Source organism: Cydia amplana, chromosome 13 (assembly GCF_948474715.1).
Source record: "Cydia amplana chromosome 13, ilCydAmpl1.1, whole genome shotgun sequence".
Lineage (NCBI taxonomy): Eukaryota > Metazoa > Arthropoda > Insecta > Lepidoptera > Tortricidae > Cydia > Cydia amplana.
The window spans coordinates 9,800,841-9,824,772 of NC_086081.1; the positions used below are offsets into that span (position 1 = coordinate 9,800,841).

Sequence of the window (23,932 nt, forward strand, 5' to 3'; positions counted from 1 at the left end):
TAAGTAGGTCAATAATTAGTTAAGATTCGTGTAAATTGACGCGATAGTAAAAAACTATCGCGTCAATTTACACGAATCTTTTTTTCTCGAAGTACCTATACTTAATTAGGAAAATCTAGTTACGTCAGTCAAAGGAGACGGCCTAGTGTATCTATTAAGCTTTCGCTTACACAGAAGCAAATAATATACATATATTTCTTTATTATTATTTCCAATCCTCATCGCATTGAAGGGTAAATGTACCTATGGGTCTGCTTGATACTGATACTGATATACACCGTTTGAAATTACCCGAATACTTTACCCCTCTAGATCCATAAATTTTAATTAAACATCTCGTTATCCGTAATATTTACACGGCGCTATCGTCCAAAGCCAGCCCATCTATGCTCACCCCAGTATCAAAACGTAATATGTTGAAACGACGCTTATTGAGTTTGAGGCATTTTTGTTCTCGATACTCACAACGAGTTGGTTTACGATATTTTAGGGTCAAAAGCGTTCTAAAATTTATTAGATACATAAGTCATTTCAGCAAAGACGAAATTTTGTATGAGTTGAAATTGATGTATTCGGGTAATATTACATTACCTATCTAATGCATTAAAATTAGACAGCCTTTAAGATACGTCAAATATTATAGATATCTATTAAGGGGCCCACTGATTACCAGTCAGTCGTTAATCAGTGGGCCCCTTTAGACTTCACCAAGATATGTCAGTGTCAAACAAGTGTCAAAAGTGACGTTTCTTCAAACAAAAACGTCACTTTTGACACTTGTTAGACACTGATATATCTTAGTGATGTCTAATAGATATCTAGTTCAAAATCCGAATCGGGCCCATAGTGTGTAGGTTCGAACACGTCCTTGAGGACACATCAAAATGTCAGGTCAACTAGAAGCTATCACCATACATATATTTTATTGAATTTTAGCAGGCATACGGCAAGCATGCGAGATACTGCGCCGTTAGCTGGCACCTTAAATTTTAATGTCATAGCAATAGAGGTGCCAACACGTTTTCAATTATTGGAATGAAGGTGCCAATATTGGGTCGTTTACCTTTTACAACAGTGGTCGTACAAGTAAATTGGTGCTGGTTTGTATCTATACCAGGCGTGTCTCACTCCGCGATTTCGTCGCTTTGCTACAGGTAGCTAAAAGTGCATCCGTTCCGGCCCCAATTTTGGGGAAAGCCATAAACCGCGCGTGGCGCTGTCGCCACCTAGCGGCCATATCTGTGCTGATCGTAACAGACGCGTTTAGTTAGAGAGTGAGTCTTCTGTACTTAGTACTATTATTTATTCTGTGTCTATACCTTAATGACGTCGTTACCGAAACACCGTTATGCGTATTTTTCCATTAAGGCTAAAAAGCCGGGCTGATTTTGTTTGCAAAAGGCGTTGTTGGCTCGCCTCTATTAGCTATTCATACAGTGAAACATAATGTAGCTAAGGATATAAGAACTTATTATGGCACACAAACGCGATAAAATTGTCTTTTTTCTGACTAAACTCAAAATCGAACGTGAAATCGGGGCGCCTGCTGCTATCAGCTATATCCATGTTAAGTGTTCGATTAGTCCATAAATACATTTCATCCGTGCTTTTCATGTTTTTAAGATTGTATCTAAATGCTTAGCCACCAAGCAAAATTGTTACCGGCTGTGTAAACACGTTTAAAGTGCCGGTAGTCGCTTAACTCCGTGTCAAGTGTGAAATGAGCTCGGACATATTTGCAGCTTCGTATTTGGAGCGTTGCCGCTATCGCTCTAGCTAGCTTTACTCAAGCCCTCTAGGTTGGAAATGTCACGGCTTTGTCCGTCAACACGCAGCAGGCTACGGTCACTCGTTATTACGAAACTCTTATGAAACCTCATCTCCGACATCGTGATTTATTACTTGGTTACGCAAAAAGTTAATATTGTGACTGTTCCTTTTATTCTCATTTTGTAACAATCAAACTTGGTACTTGGGACCAGAAAGGGCTCGTAGGTGGGCCACTTTTGTTCTTTTATAATGACCATTGAGCTTAACAATGCTATCTTTGAGACCACTCTTTTCAAATGACCATAACACAAGAGTGGAAAAGTATAATCTGATAATAGATTCTTGGATATTTCAATTCACACATTTTTAATTAATATAATGGAGAAGGGATGGTAGCTCATAATGAGAGTAATTTGCGTATTTTCGCAAGTAATGTCTTGAATTTTCACGTCCCGACGCGGGTAAAATACGTTAAGACAGCCACATTTGCGAAAACCCTATTTACAATTGTGCCTAAAGAAATAAGGGAGCAATAAATTCGTTTGCAGTTGCGGACCGTATTAGGATCGTAATTGCAACCAACAAGGGCTTAGGGCTTTATTCTGTATGCCACGAAGGCCGCAAGACAAGCGGGGCGCTTCTGCTGCAATTTATTTTCTTGACAATATAAGCAGCCTTATTTTTCCAGTTAGGAATTGCGGTCACACAGTGGTCGGCCGCGATCGCTAAGTGCAGAAAAGTGTTAGGAAGCCACGGTAGTCTAGCTTATAGTTCTTTCAGTTCCGAGGCGGCTTTAGTGCCACCGAGCATTGTTTCTTTTGTAACCCCTTTTTTAATCCCCTAAGTGAACCACTTTTGAAGTTGAAAGTTTTCACGCAAGTCCATTAATCTAATGTGCTTTTCGTGTCGGACTTTTCCAAAGGTGTTTTAGGATCGAGAACACGTTTGGTAAAGTTTGCATTAGATTAAAAACTCTGATTTTCAGGTCTGGGACGCACGCCTGAAAACGAAATTGATAAACATGGAACTTTCATGGTACTTATGTTAATGACTAGATGTCTGTCCGTCTGTCGAAGCCGTATTTTGAGGATTGGTATTAAAATTCCAAAGTAGGAATTTTAAAGATTAACTCCAGGAACATGCCCAAATTTTCTGTTACTTGTCAGACCACCAATGTGCGGCGAATTGTTACTATCAGGTGACAATTGACACTGCGGTGAAAAAGGGGCCTGTTTATGGGGTTAAACTTTATAATTCCTACTTTGGAATTTTAATACCACACCTCTACATGAAGTTTTAATGAAAAAAATATTTAAATAAAGCCCGGCTTCACCTCCAGCCCTCCCCGTAACCTGCACGAGACAAAGGCGATGTAATAACGCCATCCGAAAGAATAGAAGCAGAACAAAACCGGGTGAAGTGGCTAGAGCTATTGTTGGGGAGGTTGCGGGCCAGCGACACATGTCGCGAGCGCCTTTGACAGCGGTGGTTGAGAAGTACCTATTCAGGGTTTAATTAGTGAAAGAACGCCTACTTATGTTGAGTTGCGCATTATGTGCAGCAAAGGCCAGGTAGAGTATACAAACGTAAAGCTCGTCGTAATTCGAGTGTCGCGCAACTGTACGTTAGTCGTTACCGCAAGTTGTGTAAAATAGCATCTTCCAGCACTTGTGCACAGCTAGATTAAACTATAACGGTTATGGAACCCTAAAAAGAGGAGCTAGTGAAGGGCTTGCTAATTGCTAACTTTTTATTGAACCTTGTCTATCAATATTTCCTGTGAAATACAGTGCGGTTAAAAGCATTTTTGAACTTTTTAAGGTTCAGCTCCGCTATCAAACGGAGCGCACCCTCGCATGTCCACTTAACGTTGCAGAGGACATTTTCCAGCAACAAGAATATATAAAATTTATTTCATAAAACTGTCTCATGAAAATTAACCTACTTTCATTCAACTTGCAACCTTTCTGTTTTAATTACAGTGTAAGTACAGTTTTTTTTTACATACAGGGTGATTCAGGAGACGTGAGCATGATCAATCAAACTACTGTGAAAAGAATGCCACATTTTCTTTGCTCTAACATCAAAAGTGTATTCCAAAGACATCTACAACTGATTAGGAATAGCGTCAAAGGTGCTGTTTGTACTTTGTAAAATAATATGCTTCATAATTTTCCGGCTGCGTCAAAGAGAAATGTCTTTCCCTCGGTATACTTTTTAGGGTTCCGTAGCCAAATGGCAAAAAACGGAACCCTTATAGATTCGTCATGTCTGTCTGTCTGTCCGTCTGTCTGTCTGTCCGTATGTCACAGCCACTTTTCTCCGAAACTATAAGAACTATACTCTTGAAACTTGGTAAGTAGATGTATTCTGTGAACCGCATTAAGATTTTCACACAAAAAAAAAAAAAAAAAAAACAATAAATTTTTGGGGTTCCCCATACTTTGAACTGAAACTCAAAAATTTTTTTTTCATCAAACCCATACGTGTGGCGTATCTATGGATAGGTCTTCAAAAATGATATTGAGGTTTCTAATATCATTTTTTTCTAAACTGAATAGTTTGCGCGAGAGACACTTGCAAAGTGGTAAAATGTGTGTCCCCCCCCTGTAACTTCTAAAATAAGAGAATGATAAAACTAAACAAAATATATGATGTACATTACCATGTAAACTTCCACCGAAAATTGGTTTGAACGAGATCTAGTAAGTAGTTTTTTTTTTAATACGTCATAAATCGCCTAAATACGGAACCCTTCATGGGCGAGTCCGACTCGCACTTGGCCGCTTTTAACAGTTGAGTGCGCCAGTAAATAACTATTGCTTTTATAGTTAGCATAACAATTACTTCTAGAAATATTTTATAACCGAAGACAATATTACTTATTTCTAGGTAAATATATTTACGTCACCCTAGGCCCGTAAGTGGGATTTTCTTCCTGCTACGCGAGAAGAAAATCTCACTTCCTGGCCAAGGCAAGACGTAAAACTTTAGACAAACCACGGGCGGTAATTCGTAAAGCCCCAGATCGCATATATATGGCCCTCAACTTCGGTTCGAGCCACAAACACCTGCGATTTTTACGAATTCACCTCCCTAGGTATAGGTATAGGTAGGCTATTAGAGTGAGTCATGCGCGCAGGTTTTGCGATTACCTACGTTTTTATTTACCGCTTGTCTTGTGACTCTTGTGCTACGCTATGTTCGTAGCATCTATATAAATACCTAGGTACATAAGTAACATTTAGTTTTTGTAAATCCGACTGCCTACGCCGATTCGCGGAATTAATTGCCAAGCGGACCCCAAGCTCCCATGAGCCGTGGCAATAAGCGGGAAAATGCTAGGAAAAAGAAGAAGAATAACATTTAGTATTTGCACAAACTGACTACATATTTTACATTTAAAATCACAAATTGTAAACATTTAAATGCTACACGTTGGAAACCTCAATCAATATGATCCATTTGTATTAAATACAGATAGATAATGCATCAAAAATATAACATCGTCGTCTTTGCTTTCGCGCTACTTAGTAGGTAGGTAGGTAAGTAGGTATATGGTGATTTCATTAGTTTATGTTACATTGTATATCATTGAAACATCAATATTCAGCAAAATATGTAGCAGAGTCATTTTTATAAAAAATATATTCTAATATTGAGGTTCATCCTTTAAAATATGTATGTTCAAATTAATTTACAAAATACATAATTATGTTTATTACATAACTAATATGCGTAAAGCCAACTTGAACGGATTCAATTATCGCGTTAACGTCTGGAAAGTAATTTCCATAGATCTTAGTATGTTATAAATATTAACTGGTCCTGCGTAAGTGCTGTTTATGACTACTGTTCTATTATGAACGACGCTATTAAAGCTTGAGTTAGTGGCATAGGGTGTTCGCTAACGTATTTAGTAACTATAAATCCTAAATCCGTCCGTATTCGAACTTTAAGATATTCACAAGTGACGACACGTACTAGATCCATTCTAGATACGTTATAGTTTAGATATAAACTACATAGTTCTCTTTTGCAGCGCAGTTCGGGCAACCAATGTCACTTTTACGTTAGATAGAGTTAGATATCTATTACATGTGAATTGGATCTCTAAGTAATATCCTGTGTAACTCCAGAATCGCGCAAATGTCAAATTTGACAGGTTAGATCTTATAATCATATCGTTATCGTATCTTGGTGATGTCTAAAAGATATCTAATAGATGTCTACATATTTCAAAATCCGAATCGGACCCGTAGGTAGGGAGAAATGCTGGTAACTGGTCATGCAATTTGCAATTATTTGAAAGAGAGCGTGCACTGTTTTAAAACCAGTTGAACCCACATTCTACTAACTTCTGCTCTAAACTCCAATATCGATCAATCTCCAAGATATAAGGTAAAGTTATATTAAACTTCATAATACTGTTTAGAATAGATTCAAGTGACATTTCTTCAACCAGAAACATGTTTTTTGACACTGACAGATGATATCAATATCAAATCCAGATCAAATTTATCATTATTTTTATTATCAGAATACACCTCCTAGTTGATTATACTCGTACAATTGTAAATTACCGTATGCAGCTACATACATATTATTATAAAGAATAAATAATATTTATACATATGTATGTACAATTGTATAAGCTATGTAGGTATGATTATATTAAAGAAGTTGTTTTGCATAGGTAATTATTGTTTTGGGTGATTTGAAGACCTTTGCAGTACGAGTACTACTCCAGTCTCCAAGTTAATATAATTTATGTAATATTACAATTCTTCTTAACCTATCCCATCCTGATTAAATATAGCAATTTATAAAACAAATATCATTAAAGAAATTGGAATAAAACTGTATCCTAGCATCAGCGCCCGTTTCTTGGAAGTTTGAAAAGTTTAAAATACAAACATTTACTTTGTGAGCACACGCATGTGCCTCAAAAACCCTCAGCCCTTTTCAAGGCAATAAAACTATTACTGTAACATGTTAATACAGTGACATGAAAATGTGTACAGTGATATAAAGAAACATACAACAGCAACAGCCAACACCTTGGTAAATAACTTAAGAAACTTCCATTCTTATTATAATTTAACCTTTCACGGGGGCCACGGGGACCAAAATTGTCAATCCTATAACCGCCGTATCTATACAGTAAATATATGTCCAGTACGTAATTAGTATTGACAATATTAGGGAGCAGAAAAGCCCTGCTGTCTCGGCCCATTATTTCTGTCCGTCGCACGCCCTTGCAGTCAAACTTGTTACATTCAATCATAGACTACTTTCTAAAGGTTCAGCAACACGAAAAAAAAAATTGACTTGTACTAGACAAGTACACACCAATTGACACTTTTTAGGCCTTAGTCAAAATAAAAAAAAACCCTTATAATTTCATCAGTTTAATCTAATTAAAACTGTCGTGAGTCATGCATACTACGCGACAGGCTAATTTACGAGAATTTTACGGTTATACTAACGTATTTTTAGTCATTCGCGCGACATGTTTCACATTAGAGAGGCTAGGTTTCTATTTTCAAGCACTAACAGTGCAAGGTCACGATAACGTCGGCCGCAGCTAGGAAAAGAATAGCCGCGGTATTCGGAAAACAAGATCCGTTCTAGCTAGCTAGCTAGGCTAGGCTAGTAATTATGTGAAGCTATACCGTCTTTTATGTAACATACGAGCACAAAATGCTGTGTCTCACAGCTAAGTGTTATCACTATTTTAATATTAATATAGGCCGGTAGCTTGAACATGTCATGCTCGCTTAAAAGTCTTTGCTTACGGTGGCGTCGTTGATCGGGTCGCCACTTTCCCGAATGAAGGTTGAGGGAGGCGATGGCTGAGATACGCGTCGTACTCGTGAACGGGTGCTGTTTGTGGAGACGGGTCTGTTTAAGCTAACACGAATATATTTAGTAACTTTATTTTTTAATTTAATTGCAGTGAGACGCCTCATTCGGTTCTCGTATGTTTTTTTTTTTTTTCTCGTAATGTGTTAATCATACAGGATTGTGACTCTTGGAGACCCTATACATCTCTAAGGATAATTTGATAAACTATGTTATTTTTTAGTTCTGACACTTAGAGACATTTACACCTCTAAATAAGTTTAGATTTTTTTTCCATGTATCTGTTTTGTTTTTATTTTAATATTATTATTATAGTTTTTTTATGTAATTCGACATTAAGAGACCTTATACATCTCTAAGTAATTGTATTACGTTAGTTTGATTTGGTAGTTGTAGTTGTATTTAATAATTGTTGATGTATAATTATTATTATTTTGCTTTTATGTAAATTCAATGTTGACGTGTAAAAGTGCCCTTGTGGCCTATTTGCTGAATAAATGTTGAAGTTGAAGTTGAAGTTGAAGTAGCCCCAAGTACTTTAGAAGACTTTTTTTAAATGTTATTGTACTTATACAGCACCTTGTACAGCACTTTGTTTTTTTTTACGAACTTGTTAAAGGGCTCACAGGCAAAACAAAACAGTCCTTTAGAAGTTAGTACACGCCAATTTCGATAAGCGCGAAATTTGAAACCAAAATTATGAGTTTGCTATTAAGTCTACTGGTAGGACCGTGGTACGCTATGACTACACAATTGTTGAAGGAGCTGAGTCTGAATAACAAAGTTAATAAGTACTATGGGTAGGTAGGACCTTGGGCCTTAGGAGGCTAGAGAAGAGAACGATACGATATGTACTAGATACCTGGTAGTTTAGATTTCAACTAGATATATTTTGCAGCCCAATTCGGGCAACCAATGTCACTTTTACTTTAAATTATCGTATTAAGATCGTTTCAAAATCGTTATGAGACCTAAAAATACACAACGAGACGTTTTAGACATTGTGGAAATTGTTCTAGAGTATCAGAATCGCGGAAATGTCAAATTTGACAGGCTAGATCTTAAACATATCGTTGTCGTATCTTGGTGATGTCTAATAGATAAACGAATAGATATCTAGTTCAAAATCCGAATCGGGCCCTAGGTTCGTAAAATTGAATTTACGAAGATCATTATAAGTTTACGCTTATATTTATTTATTACTTTTTAAAGGAATATAAGGAGAAGCCCTGTTTCCCAAAATGGAGCTCGAACATAATCTCAGTAACAGGAAGCCATCTCTATCTGTCATACGACACGTCATTTATTTGCGGGTACAATGCGCGTAAATAATGAACGTGATCAAAATTATAAGAAGTTGCTCCAGTTTTTCTGTAAATAGATCTCTGAAGAACAAAATCGGAAACCAAATTTCATTTATTCAAATGTTTACTGGAAGAGATTCCTTGACCGCCACGACTATATTATATAACACGCAAACTATTGCGTCAAATGTCACATTTGATACTTTACACAATTCATTAAAGTTACTAAACTTTAATGAATGGTGTAAAGTATCAAAAGTGACATTTCTTCAACCAGAAACGTCACTTTTGACACTGACAGAAGTGACACATCATATCGTTAACAAATCCATAACCTGTTATTACAGTCAGGATACGGCTCGCTGACTGTTAATTTGATAACTTGGGTTAATTAAAACTTACAAATCAAAGATAATATACATTTCTAATATGGCGTTTATTGCAAGCTTTTTACTAAAATACATATGGCGTTTATTGCAAGCTTTTTACTAAAATACATGTTTACTTGTTTTAGCACTCCTGCTTGATACTTATTTATTAAATCACACATCAATTATATTCGAACAAAACTTAAATCCATGTACAAAAATCCCACACATCACTACAAGTTTTACCTTAATTATGATTAAAAACAACAGTCGGTAGAACCTTTTTGTGTACAGCTCGTCACGTAAGTTTACCAACTCATGTCCAACGTATGTCCAGAAACATCCAGTCTTATTCCTTTGTAATAAGGAAAAATATTAACAGTTATATTTGACTAACATTATAACATTTTTTCACCCGAGTACTTCAGGTCAAGGCAGTGGTTATGGGGCCGATTACGGACAGGGTTATGGCATGCGATAAACTAGCCTTTCGTATCTGGGGGCACGGCAGTGCCCCCGCCAAGTCGAGCAAAACAAAGAGGCACGGCCGTACCATCCTTTTCTCGAAGCGACTCAGGCCATTTGCGACGTCCTGTAATTTTGTGCTAGCTGAAGCTAGAACCCTGAATTTTCAGAAATATATGGCCAAGTCATTATACGTATTACAAATTAAAGATATCTTATTGATACGGTTTTAACACCCCCTGGCACTGATTAAAATAACCGACTTGGTTTTACATTACATCTCAAAACTTTTTTGTAGTAGAAGCGTTGCGAGACTTGCACCTTTTTACATGTAATGTTTTTGACGGGATTATATTTTCATATAACAAAATAATTTTATATTGTGAGCACTTTCGCTGGCATTACTAATGTGGTTATCGATTTTTACGAGGGAGTGCTACGACTGCCGTATTAGTAGCGTGATATATTTACTGTGGTTCGTAAAAACGTAATGGACTAACTAATGAACACTCGATGGAATATTGTTTAAATTAAATGGATTCTAGGAAAACATTAGCATACTTTTGCAATACATATTCCAAGAAATAATGATAATAAATTATACTTATTGCACAGAAGTCTAATAATGTATTATATATACTTTGTGAATACTAAGCAATGATTTTGAAGAAGCCTTCTAAAAAGAAACGCACTAAAAGAATAATAGTAAATTAAGAATAGGTGCTGTAAATGTTGTGTCGAGTCGAGCAGGTACCTTAATAATCCACCACGTACTCGTAATACAACCATTGAACCTTGTTCATTAGAATACCGGACACATCCATTATATTCCCAGTCAACGTCACAATACCCGGCTTCCCAGCTGATCGCTGTGACGTCACTACCCAGCTGACTTCCTGTTTGTGACGTCAGAGCTCGCTGCGTTCCATTATAGCACGTATCCAATCTTCGATCAGATTTGATAGATGCCTGTTTTAATATTAAGTTTTGTATTCCGTGCATAATTAAAAGTTCATATTGACCTGCTGCATTCTGAATTTTAGAGGTAAATTATTTTATTATAAGAAATATATAGTATGTAGGTAGCAGCAGCATCACAGCAGCGTTTGCAATTGTGTCTTAAGTAGGTACCTATTTCAAGTAATTAGTTAGAGATGTGTTTTAGAAAATAACATATTGATGATAACTTGATAACATTGTTTGTTCAGATTAGGTTATTCAGAAGTAGGTAGGTACCTAGGTACTTTACAATTGTCATACTATTTGCATATACCATTCCATTTTAGTTAATACTCTATAGCCTGTTTTTAGAAAAAGAGTTAGGCAACATCAGCATTAAAAAAAATGAATAACTTATCAAACACCAAAGATATTACTCGGTGTTATGCCCTAATTACAGAATGTTTACTACACAAGCGTTTTTGTCTACATACTTTGAGAGACGGGCAAATTAATTGATAAAGTTCGCCCCCGCCTTAACGCGACACGGCGTGATAAATATTCATTAGTATGTAAATGTGCCTACTCGAATTATAAACATACCACACTTTTTTCGGCAAAGAATTTCCCAGAGTTTCATTCCTCTCCGGAATAAAGTAATTCGTTTAATCTTTTAACAAAGAGAATCGGACGTTATTTTCCAATATTGCCTTGATTGCTAATGGTTATAAAAGTACCTTTTAAAGAACAAAACGGCCTGAGGCATTGATGAGAGGGAGTAGTCCATTGTGATAATATTTAATATTAAATAATTTAATGCGAGTTTAATCTAAATTGGTTAATGTGACATTAAACATCCATAAACAAATGCTACTTATTAAAGCTAAGTTTTTGAAAAGCTGTACAATAAAGAATACAGTAGACTTAATATAGGTAACAAAAACGATTTTACCATCGTTCATAAAATCTATATATATATAGAAAATCTACACTATAAAAATCATAATATTGGAAGTACATTTGGCTAATCCCATGAAATTTTAGCTGTCAAAATTAACAGAATTCCCTTATCCATACGGTTCCAGTGATAAAGGTTAACCCGCAAAATCAGTAAGAGCAAAATGTTGAATTACACGAAGGGATTCCTTTTCTCACTTTTACCTTCCGTTCAATAGGATGAATACAACTGAAACTAGTTCTATCGGGGAGATATTTATCGCCCCTACGCTGGATATATAAAAAGTCACAAGACAGAAAATCTCGTGCTTAGGATTGTTTATACAATATCCCTTTGAATTTACAGAAAATATGTATTATAGAAAATTGTTATGGTCAGTATCGGTAGGTACTTGGCAAAGAGAGATGACTAACTTTCATAGGACATATACTATAACTATATGTTGTAATATGACATGTGTGACTAAATTTTGCGATATTGTTCAACACTTCTTCTACTCAAGAACTTTTAATTACCTCAAAGACAGTCGAGTCGTAAATTTGAAGATGTTTGCTGACTTGCGCGACGACTGAAAACTTTTTTCGAATAGGTCTATTTTTAGTAAAGTTGAATTATTAGCAGGCCTCGGAGTTTTTTTAGCACGGTAAGACTAAGGAGAGCTATGGAGTCTTTGTTAACATTAAAATTAAATTCATACTCATACTCATCCTCATTAATTAAGTTCGTCCGAATCGTTTTATAAATACTTAGACTACTTATATGTAATTAATTCTGTTTACATATATTTAATTAAATGTTATATTATAAAAAAGTAATAATATGTATATGTGTATAATAAATAATATGTGTATGTTAATATTATTATATTACCCATATTGCAGTGTCATCGCTCCAATATTTTATTTAAGTACTTAACGTACCTACATACTATAATTACTGTTAAGATAAGGATATTGGTGTCTTGAAAATGATGCCCAATAATATAATATGTATATGTGTATGTTAATATTATTATATTACCCATATTGCAGTGTCATCGCTCCAATATTTTATTTAAGTACTTAACGTACCTACATACTATAATTACTGTTAAGATATTGATATTGGTGTCTTGAAAATGATGCCCATGAATGCGACTTACGACGTTTATACTGCCCATTATGTGTGAACGAACTGTTTTGTAGACGTAAGGAAGAGTAACGCATAACTATTCTAAAATATTGTAGCTCTATATCAACCTTAATGAATAATAAACAGTTTTAATATCTATGGAATATCGTTTTAATATGTCGAATACGTATTACCAATGTTTATAATCATAGGTTGCATGTCTTAAGTACTTTTTTAAGTGATAGGCCACTTATGATTAAACCTCTTTACCTAAATATGTGTATGAGTAAATCAGATGTCACATTATGTCATGAATATATAGTTACGTATTTCGTTATTGTGATGATCGCTGATATTTATTAGGTCTAGAGCTGTACATAATTTACTTGTACTTAATTAATGAGGATGAGTATGAGTATGAACTTAATTTTAATGTTAACAAAGACTCCATAGCTCTCCTTAGTCTTACCGTGCTAAAAAAACTCCGAGGCCTGATTATTAGAATATTACTGCAAAAATTATAGTCAATATTTAACAACCCTATCTTTTTTCTTAATTAAAGGTCGAGTTCTTAACTTAAGTGTCTTTGCCTTCACACGCGCAATTACCCCTTGTTATATGTATCTAAAATGTACTTCCACAAGATTGCAACATTTGCAACTAATAAATAAATGCATGAGCCCAATGGAGCGTGTTAAGCGTACATACACCATGCAAACTTGCCATGCAACCTTGAACCTTGGGTAGATAGTAATAAAAGGCAAGGATGTAACGCAAAGATATGGCTGATAGTAAAGTCTAGTACCTACCTATGTTCTTCAGGTTTCACAGTACTTAGAAGTTAAACAGGTTATGAATGTACTGGCTTATAGTCAATGCGACATTCTGGTTTCAAATTCAATTGATAAGACAAAACGAACGCAGGTTTTTAATGGGGTGATTAATTCTTATCCGTATTAGGTTTGGTTAAATCGAGTAAAAAGTGAAGTGATAATGTTAATCGTTACTTTATGAAGGTAGTGGGAAATGTGGGATTAAATTGTATACAGAAATAATAAGTAGGTAATCATTATTGATTAATCATTTGATGGCTGTACATTAATAATATGTTGCAAATATTCATGACTTTATGGCTGAATTATTGTAACAATACTTGTGGTTTGTTAATCAACTCGAATTAATTGAATGTGTAAACAATGCAACGTAAAATAACAATGTAATAAATACATACTTTAATTCAATAAATGAAATGAAAAATGAAGTTATGTTAAATAGGATGATAACATTTAATTAACAACAAATATTATCTCCATTATGTCACGCACAACATTAATTGACCTTTTAATATTAACTCTGGATCTGTGGTAAATAACCAGCCCTCGGCATATGCTGAGTGGCATCCATTTTGGTGTTAAAATATATTACCTATAGAATAAGATGTATTATAAGGTTAAGTTTTATGTTTTACACCAAATAAAGTTTTTCGTTTTCTATTTCTATTTATTGATATTGCTATATCATTCCAATTAATAACTTACGCAAAGTAAGTAGCGCGTTCATGCCGATTTAATTAATAATATATGGATTGTAAATGTTAATAATATAATCGAAGGATTTTGTATATTTCGATATAATGTGTACTCCACGGAGTTGATTCTTCAAATCCGTACAGATGACATTTGCGACTGGTATGAATTGTGGAAATGCGTATTGCATACATGTATCATTCGTAAAAATGAATCATAGCATACAATCTTGTTTACGGCGAAATCACTCACTTTATGAAATGCGGCATATGTAGCTTTAAAGGTAGGTTTTTGTGAATTACTTTAATATTTTTATATTATAATACCGATCGTGATGGATTTGTTATTAAAAAGACGTTACTCTTGTTGATTGTTTATCGTTATTCCACAGATTTTCCATGATTATAGACATAAAGCACATATAACATGAATGATAATATGAATATTGCATCCGCAGTGTGTCGAAGTAGAGTGATGTTGTATTTAATCATCGTATCTAAAGTGTGATTTGTCAGATGGGGTTCATTTTGGGAGTTGAACCGGTCGTTTATGGAGCGGGCGAATCATTAATCAAGTTTGGCTTTCGTGGACTAAGCGGGAGATATACTGGGAACTATTCTCTTGAACCGAATAGTCTTGCTGATAAATTCTATTGTATGTATCTCTCATCATAATTATAAGCCTTCATTAAACATATTGTAGTTATCTTGACCCTTCTGAACTTTGTCTCACTTTGGTCTGCGTGGTTTGTTAGTGCCTATTTTGTTTTGCTTGTTGTTTTTTCGCATCTAAGGTTTATCAACTAGTCTTGAATTTCTGGCTGCATAAACTGTCCATTTTATACTATCTAAACGAATGTAATGTTCAATTTAAATAATCAGACTTGTTAATTTAATATCCATTGAAGATTTCCCAAAAAACTTGTTTACTAATGTGAGTAGATATGAACTGCTATAAAATGGGTGTAAGTCATGAATGACACATACTATACAATTCCATTGTAAAATACTATTCCATTAACAATCTCTCCCTGACAAAGGAAATTACTCCAAAGTAGGGTTTGCACGACGGATCCGAAATGTATGGGAAGATCCGCGGATCCGGATCCGGATAATTGCATACATTTCGGATCCGGATTGCAAACCCTACTCCAAACTCTACATTTTTATTAACAATAGCTATACAAAGTAGGATAACTAACCTTAATTTTAGTCGATTACTAAAATACGAGTATGTACGAATGTACCGTTTTATTTTGTGTTAACTTACAAATTATTTAAATGCATTCTCAACACGCTGACACGCTGTCTTATGTGTTGAAGAGGTATTTTCCAACTGTAGGATAAAGTAGACGGTAGAGGCAAGTTTTACCCGGCGTCAGTAATTAATTCCGAGGGCCAGCCTTTGACATCGCGGTTAGGGTTGCCACGTCGCTGGTTCTACTGTGAACTAAAGGGTATGTGAAAAAAAACTAAAACAACTACAACGACTACATATATATTCGTATTCGTTTGTTTCCCAAAGGTTTAAATAAATAAATATTTGCTACTGTCTATTAAGGACCTGTCTGTCTATGAAAGTCAATGACTGAATAAAAAATAACGGATTACCTTTATTCAATCATCTGCTTTACACAAAACTCAGCCTACAAAAGGCGACTTCAAAAGTAACATACAAATTATTAAAATCTTCACTTCAGTTTTACCATTTTTCTGGTTTTGGTTTAATTAACATCATATATCACCATTCACATCCACATCATCGGAACTGCCAAAATCGTTAACTTTTGCTGATTACATAGATATATTTAAACGTGATGCTTGACTATATTATACTGACAACCCTAGCAAAAGCCGTGTGAAGGGGCTGTACAAAAATGTATTATGACGCTTGGAAAATCTCCGACAGTACCGTGGTGCGGATGTCATTTGTGCGCGTTTGCTTTCGTTATTCGGAATACTTATAGTGTTCTTCACGGTACTCATGCTTAATGGCTTCGTCACGTGATGGGCTATACATTAATAACCTAATCCCTGTATATTTTTCCTACCCTTTATTGCGTTAATGATTATTAATCAAATGAATTTAATTTGATAGTAAAATTGCTAAAGTAACACTAATTTTAATCAGATACATTTTTCAATTTACCGCTACTATTATAAGATTTTTCTAGTAGCAATTGGTTTCTGTGAAGGTCGAAGTTCTAACCTAACCTAAAACCTAACCCACGGCAACCAGCCTCAGCCGCAGTTCGTTTCTGTAATGGTCGCAGTTTATAGTATCAGTTGGTTTCAGTGAAGGTCGCAGTTATTTAGTTAGCACTGCACTAAATGTCCTTTAATGATTACAGTGATTCGTGTGTATACTTAACCTTATTCAAGCACCGTTTATTTGGTCTGCTTCCTGCGCATACGATTCAACTATTTCAACTACTCGCAAACTAATCCGCACTTCGTTAATGTCACAGTATTAACATTAGTTTCAACTTGAATTGTATGTTTTGCCAACTGACTAACTTATGCAAACTAATTTAGAGTAAAGACGTGCTGTTACGTACCTATACAGGCAATATTGCTACCGACATTGCTTCATTTCGTTTTGTTACAATTTGAGAAATTATTTTTATATTTCTTTGAAATTAGGATATAATGAGGTATCACTTACAAAAAGATTGTGATTGTTTCTTTCAATTCAGCTTTACTCTCATTACTGAGAAAATCATTCTCATTATTGATTCAGAAAAAAACAAGAAAAACATTTTTGTACAACTTTTGGACGGTATTTTTGTTAACAATCAATTACTAATGTTAGCTTTTTGGGCGAACGAGAAAGTTTCAATTTAGAGTATTCGTACATTAACAATCTGAGCCACAAAACACAGTAAATTGACAATACTGAATTTAATTTTCAAAAAGAAACTTGGTAAGTTTAATGAAGGAAATTCATAGAACATAGGCGATTGCTCGTTTTTTATTCACTCGAGAGTCCAGAGAGACTGCAGTAGCCTATACGACGGCTAATTAAATAAAAATACAGGTACTTCCTTGCTTGATAAAAGTGGGAGTGCAATTACAGAATAGATTTCTTTTAAATATATATTTTTACCTACTATCGTATTTCCCGCTCCCGACCCGTGGTCCAACCGCTATGTCCAACTGGTTGCACCACGAGTAAGTAAAACTATCCGTGGTTCGACCCCAACATAGGTTTGAAAACGTCGGCGTTTTACGTACATAAAATGTATTTTAAGTCTAATGGTTATGTAAGGATGTGTTTGAGCTAACTCCATAAAAGGGATTTCACTCGAATCAAAACAAAGTACCGAGCTATCGAACCCACGCAAATCCTTTCATTTCATTAACATTTCATGCCGGAATTATTAAAATGTATGCTCAGTCGATGCCCACATTTGAGCAACATCCAACACGTTCCATTTTTATACTATACTACACAAAAATATCATTAGTGTTCTGTATGTTCATACAATATTCATGTTTATGGAAATGCTCGTCTATCGTTCTGCAGTGAACATAGAAGTTCACTTACGGCTACTAACATTTGTGGTAGCAATTTTGTTGTAATCTTTGAAGTATAAAATATAATCGTATGGAATGTTCCATCAGGCGGTCTAGCATGAGTTGCGTTCTCGCGCGCGACTCCATACTTGAAGTCGCGCAAGATGTATGGAGAGCGCGAGTACGCAACTCATGCTAGACCGCCTGGTGTTTAAGTTATTTGCAGAAATGTCCAAGTATTTTCTTCTGTTCAAATCGTACCTTAAGTATCAGTAGACGTCAAAAGTAGGTATGTGTATGCTCTTTTGCGTACAACTATACTTTACACACCTTACATTGAACGTGTTCATTCCGCTCCGTACCAACTTGCATTATAGAGTTAGCAAATTTAATTAAGATATGAATGACTAAAACAGCGTCTCAAACACTCCCTTGATTCCGCTCTTGCGCGTAATGCTTTCATCGCATGCAAATTTGAAATTATGTTCGTTATTTGCCATTTGTACGACTTAATTCATTCGCGTATTTATTTCTCTATTCAACTACGGCTACTCGAGCGTCCTTATATTATAACCATTGAAACTTAAATATCCCGTTTTTGTTTATGAATAACTCAATAAACAAATACCTGTAGGAAGAAAATAAATCATTTTGTACTATTCCGCAGAATTCAAGCAATATGTACATTGTTGTTCATGGTTTTCATTTCCTATTTTTACAAGCCTCGTCAATCTATTGACGTCAATCTGTAGAGTAAATCTATTTACTTTTTTACGAACACTTCGCCCGCCGGAACGAAAGCGAAACAACAAAACAAGCCAAAAACATTGAACAGTGTAACACTAGGTATATCTCTATACTCTATACCTTTGCTGGTTTTGTTAGTTTCACATAAAAGAAAAAGGAGTATGAGACCTGCCAACTATATAATCATAATAAATCTATCCCAGGCAAAAGTCACGCGCGCTGCCCCATTTCAATTTCCATACATCAACGACAGCTATTATCATTTCTATCGCCGCGCGTGCGACAGTAACGCAGTATTATTTATCTTGGTACTTTGGCCGGACGCGGCTATCAACAAGTGTCAAGGCACGTATAAATCCTGACCGCTGCCGCCCTTAATTCTCCCGATACGCCCTCCTAAAAAGGACCGAAAATACCATAATCCAAGTATTTTATACGAACCGCTGGTAGGGGTGAAATAAGACATTCCATTTGTATGTATCATCGCGGTTGGCTTTTGTTGCCAGGTTGCGCAAATTGAATAGTTGAAGTTTTCGCATAGATTTAGAGTTAGGTTATCGCTGACGAATGGCAAATAGGCGAGAGAGTAAATTCTACCTGAATATTTTTCGCGTTGATAGACACATTGTAAAAGTTTTTCCTGAACCGTCTGTGTTCTCTCAAATGGAAATGATGAAGTTCAGAGAGGGCAAGAAACCTTGAACATATCTCGAAATATAAGGTGCTAACAAATTAATCACGGATATTTTTACAGCTGATAGTACTCGGTTCTCGGAGTACATTTAAGTATGAAACATCATTGGTTTTGTTATGTTTTTTTGGAGAAAACTAGGAAACAAATTTGCTACGTTAAAACACCCTGTTAATAAGATAATTAAATGAGACCTCTTTAGACATTCTAGAACCTCTTTAAACTATCATTCAAGCGGCCTCTTAAAGTTGATAAATAAAATACTTGAATGTCAATGTCATGCAATTTGCTCTCAGATTGTGTCGGTTGCAAAGAAATTTAATTAATTACCGCTATGCCATACCGCTACACACAAAACGAGTACTTAAACATGGTAAGATGTTATCGCGACTCAAACTACAGTGCGGCGGGAGCTTCAAGGCTTTATGCACAAAGACACAATACGATTGTGAATCCTCAGACTATCTACCGGGCACATCAAAGATTTCTTGCCGGAAACCTCATGCCAATAGGTGAAGCCGGTAGGCCTAGGTACCCAGTTCGTCTAGAAGTTGCAATATTGGATTTTTTTGACCGCCATCCCATGAGCAGTACTAGGGACGCAGCGAATGTATTTAATGTCAGTGGCGTCTACGTATGGAAAATTCTAAAACGTGAGGGAAAACATCCTTACCATTTCACGCGTGTTCAAGAACTGCAACCACAGGATTATGAACCACGTGTATTATTCAGTCAGTGGCTTATTAGAAACGCCAGACGTAACATACTGTGGACCGACGAGTGTACATTTGCGAGGGTGGGATTATTTAACATTCACAATGCACACTTTTGGTCGGAACAGAATCCCCATTTAGCACGTCCTGACCACTTTCAGACTCGCTTCAGCGTTAACGTGTGGGCAGGATTACTTGGCGATTATTTGTTAGGCCCTGTCTTTCTCAACCGCCTCAATGGAAGGACGTATCTTCAATTCCTACAAGAAGGCCTACCAGAATTGCTAGATGAAGTACCAGTCGATCTCCGTAGGAGAATGTACTTTCAACATGATGGTGCCCCAGCCCATTACGATCGTAACGTAAGAAGGTACTTAACGGAACGATTCCAATTACGATGGATTGGCCGGGGTGGGGCTCAAGCAGGTGCAGTGAACTGGCCAGCCCGCTCACCAGATTTAACACCGCTTGATTTCCACGTATGGGGACGAGCGAAAGACTTGGTTTATGGAAACGACGGGCACACAATCAGAACGTCAGAAGAATTACAAACACGGATTACCGACGCCTTTGAGGTTATGAAAAGGGAAAGAGAGATCTTAATGCGTGTTAATGAAAATATCCGAAAGCGAGCACTATTGTGCATTGAAAACCAGGGTCACCATTTTCAACAATTTTTATAAACAGTTTATGCTAATAAAAGTTTTCTTATGTCCGTGCTTGCTTTTTAAATTACTTGTTAATTAGGTTGGTTAGCATTCGTTAAATATCTAACCTAATTATTATTAAATGTGAAAGTTTGTATGAGTGGATGGATGTTTGTTACACTATCACGTCACGCCCAAACAGTTTAACTGAGCTGGATGAAATTAGGCACAGAGATTATTAGTATGGGATAGCACACTACTTTTTTCACACTACTTGTTCGCATGGGACAGTTTTTTTGTTCCACGCGGGCAGAGCCGTGGGCAGATGCTAGTATTTAATAACCTACAGTTTTCCCGCCAAAGCATAATGACATTTAAGAAAAACAACTTTTGACGTGACATGACAGACAGTGTTAAACATCTTGACAGGTACATAATAGGGTGATTATTTTAAAAATAAATTATAATATTTTTTTTGTTCGGTAAATGAAAACAAAAAAATGATATACAAAGGTTCCTGAATTACAGTTAAAAGTTAATTGTTTTAATGTAATGTATTATCTCTTAAAATATCCGTGACTAATTTGTTAGCACCTTATATATAGTAACCGATGATTCGCGTAATCCTTCATTTCGCCGAGCATCCTCTTCGAAAAATAAGTCGCTATCTTATGACAGTGACGGAGCACTCTGTCTAAACATCCAACAAAGTCTTTACTAAACTACGAGGGAATATAGTGCAATTACATAGAGGATCAGGAACAATCGTCCGGCGGCACTTGCCCCGGATAAACTGGCTGACCACTGGCCTCGAGTTATCTCCTTTAGACACTCATATTTCGAGGCACATTCATTCAGAGGTATTAACAGATCTGCTATAGAACTTGTACATATCTGTTGCTTTGTGGGTTTAGTTTGGGATGCTATGTCAAGCTCGAGATTCCATTCAAAATAGACGAGACACAACGTTGCGTTTATTGGTGGTTTGTCCGTCGAGGAATTTATTCCAGGATTAATACGTACACAAATATTTTACGTAGTTTAAATAATTTCCATTAGGTACTTACTTTATTTTCAAAGATAAGTAATTCAAGAAATTGAACTAAGAAGCGTAATCATAAAGTAATAGCAGAAGAAATCCTTTTCCATTTTTTATTTAAGTCATAATTCACGGTACGCTGGGTGGTTAAAATTTTAACGCCAGACCTTGGGTTAATTTGACCGCAATTTTTCTATTACTTCCTCCAAAAGATATTGGGTGCCGTCGAATCTCGGCGCTATTATTTATACCTTCATATCTCGATCGCATATGTCTTATCCCCGAGGAAAGTTAGCTCCTGGAGGAAAATTGTCAAAGTTCGCCTATGACATTATTGAAGCGAACAACCCAATTATTTTTATGATAACAATGTTTGGCTGAAGCTAGTGGAACAGCTTTTCAATTTGCTTCCATCACATTTCGCATCAAATTGATACCAAATGTTTTATTAAGTACCTATTTCTAGAATAATATATTGTCATTTCAAGAAAGGCTAATCACAAACAATATGAACGAAAAAGTGTTTGGCGATTATTTTTAACAGGCTTTTGTGTTTTTCGAAAACCCAATACACGAATCTTACTTAGGATGTGGTAGTTATATGGTACCCATAGACTAGGAATCCTCTAGACGGAGTTTAAAGCAATTATTTCATGAAACCGATGCTGCCAAAAATACAGGGGTGCGGGGGGACGAGGTGAGCGAATCCCGTGCCGTGATTGGTCCGTTCAAAGACACGGACCAATCACGGCACGGGATTCTGACACTTTGACTCGAAGATAAGATTTGAGAAGAAGAGTAAAACTACCGTATATATAGTTCGTTTTTTTAGCATTAGAAAGAACTTGAAAGAAGGTAAGCGATTTTGACATGTCTTTTAATTAAAAACACTTTTTAAAAATCAATAACTATTACTTATGAAAGCAGAAGACTATAAAAGATCGTATTAGATTCATAATTGTTACATATTTACCGTAACTTATTTTTAAAATGTGTTTTTCAATTAAAAGACACATCAAGATTGTTTACCTTATTTCTAATGCAAAAAAACGAAGTATAGTGGCAGAGGGGGTAGCGTTACTATGCTCAGTCTAGAGGATGTCTTAAATTGTCTGTGATGGTACCTGTAAGCTTACGCGGATATTAGGTAACCGTGTACAGCCCGCGCTGAAATCCGTGCCATGTTCAATATGTTCGTGTTCAATAAACTATCGTTGAAGTAGCGAATTTTGGCTTCAATGTGCATGCATTACATTACTTGTGATACGTAGTACTGCACGTCGTCTACTTATATTATAATGGTTTAAATTTTAGCAGACTTGATATCAATCAAATTTTTCACCTCGTTGTTTTTGTTTTGTTACTGTTGGAAGTCTCAAAAATTGTGTATTTTTTATGTCATTTTATTTTATGTACCTACGTAAAAATGACGATCATTGATATTAAATTCTGAATGGGAATACTGACACTGAGTTGCTGTGGGGTGTTTTCGCCGCGTATTGAATATATTATGTAACCCAATATTATTTCTAATGCAAATGTCTTAAAGCTTACTTAAAGCTTTAAAAGCGAACTTGTATTTATAAGCGACCACTTTCAAATATGTAGTTCAAATATCTCAGTACTCAAATGTCACTGCTACCACACCGTGCCGCGCCACCGCTGCTTACTCTTGTCAATTTACTGGAGTACAATTGTACGCCTACCATCTTAGAGCCACTTGCACCATCCAGGGTAACTCCGGGTTTAATCGGTTAACCCCAAGTTAACCCCACTCTTGTCAGCTTAGTCTTGATTGTGACCCAGAGGTCATTTACATCTATAACTGCAGTTATCTCTATGTTTTTCAATACACATGTGTACTTAAATTTAAAATCAGCAGCACTGATTAATCCAGAATAATAATATAGGTATTTGTCTGTTTGTCCACAGCTGGGGGAAGGGGTGGAGTTGACACTGGGCGAGCTGCGCGCCATGGCGTTGCGACAGCAGCAACAGATCGACACGCAGCACCAGCTGCTCTGCGCCAAGGAGCAGCGGCTGCGGTACCTGAAGCAGCAGGAGGCGCGGCAGCATCAGGTACCACTACCGGTTAGGTCTCACATAACTCGCTAGGTTCATCTTGTATTGTTGACACTGAGCGGCGCGCCATGGCGTTGCGACAGCAGCAACAGATCGACACGCAGCACCAGCTGCTCTGCGCCAAGTAGCAGCGGCTGCGGTACCTGAAGCAGCAGGAGGCGCGGCAGCATCAGGTACCACTACCGGTTAGGTC

General features: G+C 36.2%; 1 protein-coding gene across 1 annotated transcript in view; it reads left to right on the forward strand.

Moving 5' to 3' along the window:
- LOC134653487 (apoptosis-stimulating of p53 protein 2) overlaps nt 1–23,932 on the forward strand; it is a 93,157-nt gene that overhangs the window by 8,298 nt on the left and 60,927 nt on the right. The window contains exon 2 of the mRNA XM_063508857.1: nt 23,590–23,736. Within this exon, the coding sequence (XP_063364927.1) occupies nt 23,590–23,736 (147 nt within the window). The remainder of the gene's footprint in view (nt 1–23,589; nt 23,737–23,932) is intronic.